Below are 9,535 nucleotides of genomic sequence, written 5' to 3' on the forward strand. Positions count from 1 at the left end.
CATTTGCACCTTTAATAATTGTAACAAAAGGTTTAATGCTGCTGTAACAAACGCTCAGATGTGACGCAGAAGCAGTTAAACACAGTTCCATTCAGTCACCATTTACAGCACACTGTATCTTCTCATAAGCAGATTACAAAATATATGCTTTGGTTGGCAGACAATCATTTGTCTCCATTAAACTTCAAGAGAGACAGAGCATATAATGCATATTAAATACAAGGCATTGTATCTCAAGTATGTTTTCAAGACGAGCACTTTGTATTCACATCTGTGTCATAAAGGGCTTTTACAAAGAATGAGGACAAATGAGATTTGCAAAAGGAGAAGGAAAGGAAACCTTAGTCATTTCTTATATAAGAAATATACAGATTCTGTACACAGGGGAACCATTATGCAGCACTAATAAACACATCAATGCTGATGCATAAAAAACCTCATATCTCCATGATGGGGACATTAAAATGGTGGACAAAAATAACACTTAAATAGTCAAAGAAAATTTATATTAAAGAAAAAAAAACACCTGTTGAAAACCTGGAGCTAACTTTCAATTTCGGGCCGTAAAAAATTATAAACGAGAACCGTGAAGCTGTCGTGCAAGTGAAGACCAAAGGGGAATTCCACTTATTTTCCCAAATGTAGAAATTCAGAGTCGTCTGATGTGAAATGATGAAGTGGTCCATTCGACTGAAACTTAAGTTCATGGCGATCGTGACAGGAACCCGACATCTTAAGAGTCTACCAATTTATTACAAACTAATAGAAATATTAGCTGGTGTTTAGAAAGAAATCCATTCACAAGAAATAGAGGTACCAGCTGAAACCTGGAAATCAGGACCATTCAGTTTGTGTAGTGGCTAATAGACTGTGAATATGTGGCCCATAATTTCTAGATGAAAAATGCTGTAGTGCGGGAGAACGTTGGCAATAAGTGTGTGTTCTAGGCATCGCAGAGAACCATCTGATAAATCAGGGCCTGTATTCCCACCACAGGAAGTTCATACTGAAATCTGTTTCTTTAGTTTTTAGTGTTTAATATACGTTCCTCTGTTTAGGTCTTAATTTCTGAATCAGACAGAAATTAGGAAAAAAAAAATCTGTGGAATTCCCCTTGAACGGACAAAAAGGTTTCCACAGGCTGTGGTTGAATGTTTTTCTTAAAGACAGGAAGTCTATAACGTCACATGGAGCATCTGCTGTGTGCTAACTCCCAACTCTGCTCCCCAGGGAACGCTCTGTCTGCCACCGCAACGAGGCACTAGGTGACAGATAACATGCTAGAAATGCACTTCTGTTCATCTCAGTCTGAAACCTTGTGTGTGTGTGTGTGTGTGTCTGGACGGATTTGATCTCCCACTACTCTGTCCAAAATTTGTCAGAATGCCTGGATAACATCTGAGCGTGCCCCAAGGAGCATATGAAGGAATTTGAAGTGTGTGTGTATGTGTGTGTAAGGGGGGGGATGTAGAACTGCTCCCTCTCAGACTTTCTTGACTCCACTCCTGTTGTTAAAGAGGTTGACTTTGCTCTTGGTGTCCCCTGACGAGCTGGAGATGCCCGGCTGCTGGAGCACTTTGTCCAGTGTGGTCTTTTTGATAGCAGCAGGAGAAATGTTCTCTTGGTCGGCGAGAGACTGCAGCTCTCTGTAAATCAGGGAGAAAGAAGGTATTTAGTCATTTGTCTTAACATCATTCTCTAAGAGCACTTTGTAGGAGCTGAAGGAGAGAGGCCATGATGAAGCCTGAAGTTAGGTGAGAGCACCTGGTCCTGATACACGATGCCTCCACAGCATTGATGAGAAGGCTCCTGAAGCCTCCGCTCTCCAAGAAGTGCAGGGCGTGGATGGTGGCGCCCCCTGGTGAACACACCTGGTCCTTCAGCTGCCCTGGGTGCTGCTCTGAGTCCAGCAACATTTTAGCAGCACCCTATAGCCAGGAGAACACAAAACGTAGGTTTAACACCACTCATAAAAACGGTGAAGTGTATTATTAGAACTACACAATCGAGCGGAGTCACATCAAATATTTATTAGGATTAAATACCCCGTTCTTCTAGAGTGTTTGGCTCATGACACTAAGAGTAAGGCCAGTTTTGCACAGTCTACGTCCAGTAGGAGATTGCAGTGGGGCAGCATGACTACCCATTAAATCACTGTCAGCACTGCAATGGTACAGAGGGTATTTTCTAATCAGACTCTTTAGGTGATTTGAAAGTTGTTTTTTGGTTTTACCAGCAGAGCCTGTGCTCCCAGCCTCACTGCCAGCCTCCGCGGTAAACCCATCTTAACCCCTCCATCAGCCAGAGCGTCCAGAGCAGTAAAAGCCTGCAAGGAATAAAAAAAACACACAAGCAATAACCATTTTAACAAAGGTGCCACGCAGCACAAGAGGCAAAAGTCAATCAAATGCCACCACTGTCAACTTGTCATAATCTGTCATAATATACACAGAGTCATTACAGGCTAAGGGCCAAAATCTTTTCATATGGTAGTGTCAGTTTAAATGACTATGTGGTGGTGGTGGTGTTCTCCGTCCGTCCGTCCAAGGCAAGGGGAAGTAAACGTGTATAATAAATATTACATGTGATTTCACATTCGATTATTTTAAAGTGGATGGCATCTTTTTTCAATACTCCCCACATTACACCCCATAATTAGCCCCTTCTGCAATTATAATCCACACTCTCACAACAATGCGCCTGAGAGAGGAGGCTCCTAGTGGTTACTGAATAATTCATGGTAGTTACTGGATAAGACGCCTAGATTAATCAGACTACATCAAAGGTAAATAACTGAGGGGTTAAATCCATAGGACAAAATCGATTCACGACAGCTTTGAACTTAAGCCAAGTACAAAGTACATAAAGAATGATCCAATATTAGAGACAAACCTCTAATGATCTTACATTGACTCAGTGGATCACGACATTTCAGATTTAAACACGATGCTTCAACTATCATCATTATTATCGTACTTCGTTTGTATATTCATTTTAAAAATACACCTAAAGTAGAGACAAGTCTTGGGGAATTATTTACACTGTAGTAAAATGTATAAAAAGATGGACACTACGTCAAGACTGAACAAATACAACTAGAGGTCTGGCTAAACAAATAGCTCATCCACCTGTCCAACATCAGTTTCACCTGACTCACCGTTTATTCCCCTCCAGTAGCCCTGAGCCCCCCAGTCTGAAACACACACACACACACTCACTCACTCACATAAGCTGGTCCACTGCCGCTGAGGCCAGTCACGGCATCGATCAGGTCCTCCTCCACCTCCGTGCAGAAGCCCACGCTGCCCATAAGCTGCTCCAGCAGCTTTCCATCCTCTACCTCAGCATGAGTCCCCGTGGCGTACACTGTGGCCCCCTCTCGCACCACCACCGGAGTGTTAGTCATACAGCGCATCACCTTAGGGTCTGCACGGTACTGCATCAGTTTCTACACAGAGAGAGAGAGAGAGAGAGAGAGAGAGAGAGAGAGAATTAGAGAAAGAAAGAGGGAAAGAGAAAGAAAGGAAAAGAGAGAGAGAGAAAGAAAGGAAAATAGAAAGAGAAAGACAGAGAGAGAGGAAAAGAGAAAGAGTGAAAGAGGAAAAGAGAGAGAAAGACAGAGGAAAAGAGAGAGAGTGAAAGAGAGAGAAAGACAGAGAGAGAGGAAAAGAGAAAGAGAGAGAGGAAAAGAGAGAGAGGAAAAGAGTGAAAGAGAGAGAGGAAAAGAGTGAAAGCATGAAAGAGAGAGGAAAAGAGAAAAAGAGAGAGAGAAAGAACCCTCGTTTTAGGAAGAATTCTAGTGCTTTCTTGGAAGTTACAAAGTATTGATTCTTCCAACTTTGTACTTAGGGCAGTGATGACGAAGCTACTTGGAATTGAAGAGAGACATAGAAAGAGAGAGTGAAAAATAAGAGCGTGAAAATTCATGGATGTAATTTGGCATAAGGAAAAAAGAAATACCAGCACTTGTACAGTGCGTGCTTCTGAAATTGATTTGATGAGGAAAACAAAAAGCACACGCTAAAGCAGAGTTGGTTTTCACACAAACAAACCCCACCAGAGAAGCCCACTGTGATACTTTTCAGAAAACTAAGCGCCTAATTGAGGAAATCAAAGTGTTCTGGGCACTTTCTAAAGGAGAAAGCAATGCAAGCGAGATACAGTATAAAACATGGATTGGGTTCATAAAAGAGAATAATGCATGGCCTCAGGGAGCAGCCTGTTTGGCAGGAAGGAAGAAAATGAATAAATACAATGTGCATGCTTAAGCAAGCACATGTTTGAAAATGCAAAGGCCAATCAAACTCAAACGCAGCCATTTAAAGCCAGTCAGGAAAAGCTGAAACAGAGCCAGAAGTGCCTCTGGACTTGCTGTGGGTTTAACAGCAGAGAGCCGGCTGAATCTGCCTGTTTATATTGGGTGGGATTTTGGGAAAGGAATTAAATGAAGCCTGTCTGATTTATGGCTTGATGCAACTAATGCCAGATTTAACCCCTTAAACTGCATCATCATTATTCAGTCGCTAATCCGACAACTTAGTACTCACTAAATACTATTAATTGTTGGACCTCTTGCAGTTATAAGGGTTAAAGGAGAGTTTCCCTGAAGTTAGGTTTCTTAAAGTTACACATATTACATGAATTTACATTAGTTTTAGTTGTATACTGGACACAAATTGTAATATAGTTTTACATATTTTAGCCTGGGCAGCATGGTGGTGCAGCAGGGAGTGTCGCAGTCACACAGCTCCAGGGACCTGGAGGTTGTGGGTTCGATTCCCGCTCTGGGTGACCGTCTGTGAGGAGTGTGGTGTGTTCTCCCTGTGTCTGCGTGGGTTTCCTCCGGGTGACCGTCTGTGAGGAGTGTGGTGTGTTCTCCCTGTGTCTGCGTGGGTTTCCTCCGGGTGACCGTCTGTGAGGAGTGTGGTGTGTTCTCCCTGTGTCTGCGTGGGTTTCCTCCGGGTGACCGTCTGTGAGGAGTGTGGTGTGTTCTCCCTGTGTCTGCATGGGTTTCCTTCGGGTGACCGTCTGTGAGGAGTGTGGTGTGTTCTGCCTGTGTCTGCATGGGTTTCCTCCGGGTGACCGTCTGTGAGGAGCGTGGTGTGTTCTCCCTGTGTCTACGTGGGTTTCCTCCAGGTGACTGTATGTGAGGAGTGTGGTGTGTTCTCCCTGTGTCTGCGTGGGTTTCCTCCAGGTGACCGTCTGCGAGGAGTGTGGTGTGTTCTCCCTGTGTCTGTGTGGGTTTCCTCCGGGGGACCGTCTGTGAGGAGTGTGGTTTTTTCTCTGTGTCTGCGTGGGTTTCCTCCGGGTGACCCTCTGTGAGGAGTGTGGTGTGTTCTCCCTGTGTCTGTGTGGGTTTCCTCCGGGGGACCGTCTGTGAGGAGTGTGGTGTGTTCTCCCTGTGTCTGCGTGGGTTTCCTCCAGGTGACTGTCTGTGAGGAGTGTGGTGTGTTCTCCCTGTGTCTGCGTGGGTTTCCTCCGGGTGACTGTCTGTGAGGAGTGTGGTGTGTTCTCTCTGTGTCTGTGTGGGTTTCCTCTGGGTGACTGTCTGTGAGGAGTGTGGTGTGTTCTCTCTGTGTCTGTGTGGGTTTTCTCCGGGTGCTCCGGTTTCCTCTTACAGTCCAAAAACACACGTTGGTAGGTGGATTGGGGACTCAAAAATGTCCGTAGGTGTGAGTGAATGTATAAGTGCGTGTCGCCCTGTGAAGGACTGGCGCCCCCTCCAGGGTGTGTTCCCTGCCTTGCGCCCAATGATTCCAGGTAGGCTCTGGACCCACCGCGACCCTGAACTGGATAAGGATACAGATAATGAATGAATGTTTTAGCCTAATCTTTGTGTTGCTCCCTGAAAAACACTATATGTCCAAAGTTTAATAGTGGTAGACAGCCCTTTAAATTAGTGAATTCAGCTGACACAGGCATTCAGTTGTGCATACTCAGCTTGTTTTATCTCCAGTGAAAAGTATGAAATGAAATGGTATGCTCTGGACTAGCTGAGCTTATGGTTACCATTCTTAATGCCAAGTGTTGGCTAGATGAGTGTGATGCCCCCTGGCATTGGGCTGTGGAGCCAGTTATGGAGCACTCTCGGCTCATTCAGAGTTGGAGTGCCACTTGGGACACAAAGTAGAATTATTTTCACTAATATTTAAGCTTTATCTCCAAAGTTTTGCTGCAATTTATCTTTAAATACATTACAACAAAAAGATTTGCATCCATATTTTCCCCACCTTCTCAATAGAGCTAATGGTGACTCCAGCAGCACAGGAGACGATGAGGTGCCGGTCTTCGATGTCTGGTCCGATTTCATCCAGAACGAAGGGGATAATGTGGGGCTTTACCGCCAGGAAGAGAACATCACTTTTGTGCGTGGCTTCCTTGTTGCTGGTTGTGAAGTTCACCCCCATTTTCTGAAAGGAGGAGGGGATATGAAGAGTCTCGAGTGAATCAAAGCAAACTGTAGAAGACATAAAGCATGCTCATAGCCTACAGAAAAGCCAATCTCTCTAAATATACACATACACTCGTCTTCTGAGACTTAATACACTGACCCTGAGTCCAGCCACGGTTGGCAGATCTGTGTCTGGGGAACTGGCTGTGATCCGATGTGCTGCAATTACACCTGAGATGGAGACAGAGGAAAGCCAAGGGGAGAAAGAGAGAAACAGACATTGGGAGACGAGGTGGACGGAGCAGCCTAAACCCGTACTCAACTACAGGCACAGCCCCATCACTCAATGAAAAGATGACTCAAGTCAAAGTAGGCTCGCAGACAAATTGAGTAGGAGTAAGAAAGTTATCAGGTCAAAAAAAAAAACCCTCTCCCTCCGTTCCCTCCAGAACTGCAGTATCAGCATCTAACAAGAACTGAAGTCTTTTAAAAAGGTGCTATTCTTTCTATTTTTGGATCCTTTTGCTCTAAAATAAAATACTAAAGCTCAATAACACAATGTGTGAGCAACTGTGAAGTGGTTCAGGAGCTGAACAACCAAAAGAGGATGAAAGTAAACGCAAATAAAAATGCAACTTAAAATAAACGACGTTACTCGATGATACATTTGATTACAGTTACAAACATTAACATCTGAAACTACTCAGAAAACATACTGTAAGTGGATTTACAGTGCCGTGCATAAGTCAGAGACCACCCATTGCTTAATTACCAATCAAAATAGGAATTATTAGAAAACGAAAAACCAAAACCAATTTCTAAAACTGAACTCTGGAGATATGGAAAATTATACATGGATATTTCTTTGAAAAACTGAAAGCAGGTAACCCATAAATAACCTGAGCTGCATTAATGAGAAGCACAAGGCAAGCCAGGTGTTAATTAACTCAATAAAATGAAGTAAAAAAGAATCAGTAATAAACAAGTGAAACGTTGTTTAAACAACACCCAGATATTTTTAGGTAATTGTCACCGTTGTTGGTATGAAGGTCTGCAGGTCTTACCTGCAGATGTGAAGCCTTTGACCAATGCATGGGCCAACTGACCCGCTCCAATGAACCCCACACTCATGCTGTTTATTCCAGTAGCACTGTCAAAAAGATTTAAGATTTATATTCTTAGTACAATTACAGTACTCATTCATTATCTGTAACCCTTATCCACTTCAGGGTCGCGGTGGGTCCAGAGCCTACCTGGAATCATTGGGCGCAAGGCAGGAACACACCCTGGAGGGGGCGCCAGTCCTTCACAGGGCAACACACACACTCAAACATTTATTCACACACTCACACCTACGGACACTTTTGAGTCGCCAATCCACCTACCAACGTGTGTTTTTGGACTGTGGGAGGAAACCCACGCAGACACAGGGAGAACACACCACACTCCTCACAGACAGTCACCCGGAGGAAACCCACGTGGACACAGGGAGAACACACCACACTCCTCACAGACAGTCACCCGGAGGAAACCCACGCAGACACAGAGAGAACACACCACACTCCTCACAGACAGTCACCCGGAGGAAACCCACGCAGACACAGAGAGAACACACCACACTCCTCACAGACAGTCAGCCGGAGGAAACCCACGCAGACACAGGGAGAACACACCACACTCCTCACAGACAGTCACCTGGAGGAAACCCATGCAGACACAGGGAGAACACACCACACTCCTCACAGACAGTCACCCGGAGGAAACCCACACGGACACAGGGAGAACACACCACACTCCTCACAGACAGTCACCCGGAGGAAACCCACGCAGACACAGAGAGAACACACCACACTCCTCACAGACAGTCACCCGGAGGAAACCCACGCAGACACAGAGAGAACACACCACACTCCTCACAGACAGTCACCCAGAGGAAACCCACGCAGACACAGAGAGAACACACCAACTCCTCACAGACAGTCACCTGGAACAGGAATCAAACCCACAACCTCCAGGTCCCTGGAGCTGTGTGACTGCGACACTACCTGCTGCGCCACCGTGCTTAGTAACCTCTGGCTTAGTATTGCATATTTACATTATTAAATGTATCAGAAGTGCATGCGTATCAACTAATACAACAGAATAAACTGGAAAGTACATCAAAACACATTCCTTTAATCAGCTGCATGGCTGGTCATTTCTATACATCAACATACGTAATAATGGCCAAAAGGTTCATTTTTTTCTGAAACCTACGGTATTAATAGGGAGTCGGCCCCTGCTTTGCTGCTGTAACGGCCTCTTCTCTTTTGGGAAGAGATGTTGAAATAATGCTGTTCAGCCACAAGTGCATTAGTGAGGTCAGGGTATAGAGAGGTGCTTGATCCCAAAACGTACTAGTTCAGCAAACAGTTCCATTCCTCTGCTGTCCCGCACTGGGGGGCTATTTATCCCTCTAGCCCAAACTTGGTATTATGCATGGTGACCTTATGCAAGAATCATGTGCAGCTGCCCCAGAGCATCACATTGTGGTCAGAGTCTTTTTATGGAGATTACACAAGCGGTGTGTGCAGAATTGAATGCATGCACTTGAATTAACTAAATTGTGTTAAAGCTATGTGTGACATCACAATGCCATTGCAAATCTGATTAATGCCATAAGAGGTATAACATTCAATGAAATCAGAATTAATTCTTCCTTTATAATGCTGAAATTAGACTTTATCTTACAGGGATTAGCAAGTGCACAGAGTAGATATTGGGCCTAAACAAAATTTATCAGCAAGATATTTAACTGTTGAAGAACAGAATGAAGGAATTTGTTATCCAATTGTAACTACTGGTTGATAGCCCTTGCCTTATTTACAGCAGCACAACGGTAGCGAGGCTTTGTTGATAATCTGCCTATAGATTTTAAAGAGACCCAACACCCCTCTTTTGTCCCTTTTAGCATTATTAATAACAATTTTCCCCATAATTAGACACATATAAAATCGTTTGGAGGCTCTCATTCTTACCTCTTACGGCTCCTCTTGAGTAAAACCAGTATTATTTCCCGGTTTAAGGCCAAATAAAAACACTAGCTCTGCGTCAACGTGGCTTCCTTCTTCTCCACCCCATGTGCTCTGAACCGCAGCTTTGAGT

General features: G+C 44.4%; 1 protein-coding gene across 1 annotated transcript; it reads right to left on the reverse strand.

The window, feature by feature from the left end:
• Nucleotides 1-9,535, reverse strand: pycr1b (pyrroline-5-carboxylate reductase 1b). The gene is made up of 8 exons (XM_066648293.1): nt 9,409-9,535; nt 7,456-7,541; nt 6,552-6,622; nt 6,231-6,410; nt 3,227-3,448; nt 2,234-2,326; nt 1,765-1,928; nt 1-1,646 (listed from the first exon to the last, which is right to left on the reverse strand). The coding sequence occupies exons 2-8, from the start codon at nt 7,520-7,522 to the stop codon at nt 1,484-1,486; spliced, it is 960 nt and encodes a 319-aa protein (XP_066504390.1). The 5' UTR covers nt 7,523-7,541; nt 9,409-9,535; the 3' UTR covers nt 1-1,483.

The sequence above is a fragment of the Hoplias malabaricus genome, chromosome 16 (assembly GCF_029633855.1).
Source record: "Hoplias malabaricus isolate fHopMal1 chromosome 16, fHopMal1.hap1, whole genome shotgun sequence".
NCBI lineage: Eukaryota > Metazoa > Chordata > Actinopteri > Characiformes > Erythrinidae > Hoplias > Hoplias malabaricus.

Excerpts from the sequence above, each read along its gene's own strand:
- pycr1b (XM_066648293.1), bottom strand. The coding sequence starts at position 7,522 with ATGAGTGTGGGGTTCATTGGAGCGGGTCAGTTGGCCCATGCATTGGTC. Across the intron at positions 2,327-3,226 it reads GCGGCAGTGGACCAGCTTAT|GCTTTTACTGCTCTGGACGC; the intron begins GTGAGTGAGTGA and ends TATTCCTTGCAG. Across the intron at positions 1,929-2,233 it reads TGGGAGCACAGGCTCTGCTG|GGTGCTGCTAAAATGTTGCT; the intron begins GTAAAACCAAAA and ends TCCTGGCTATAG.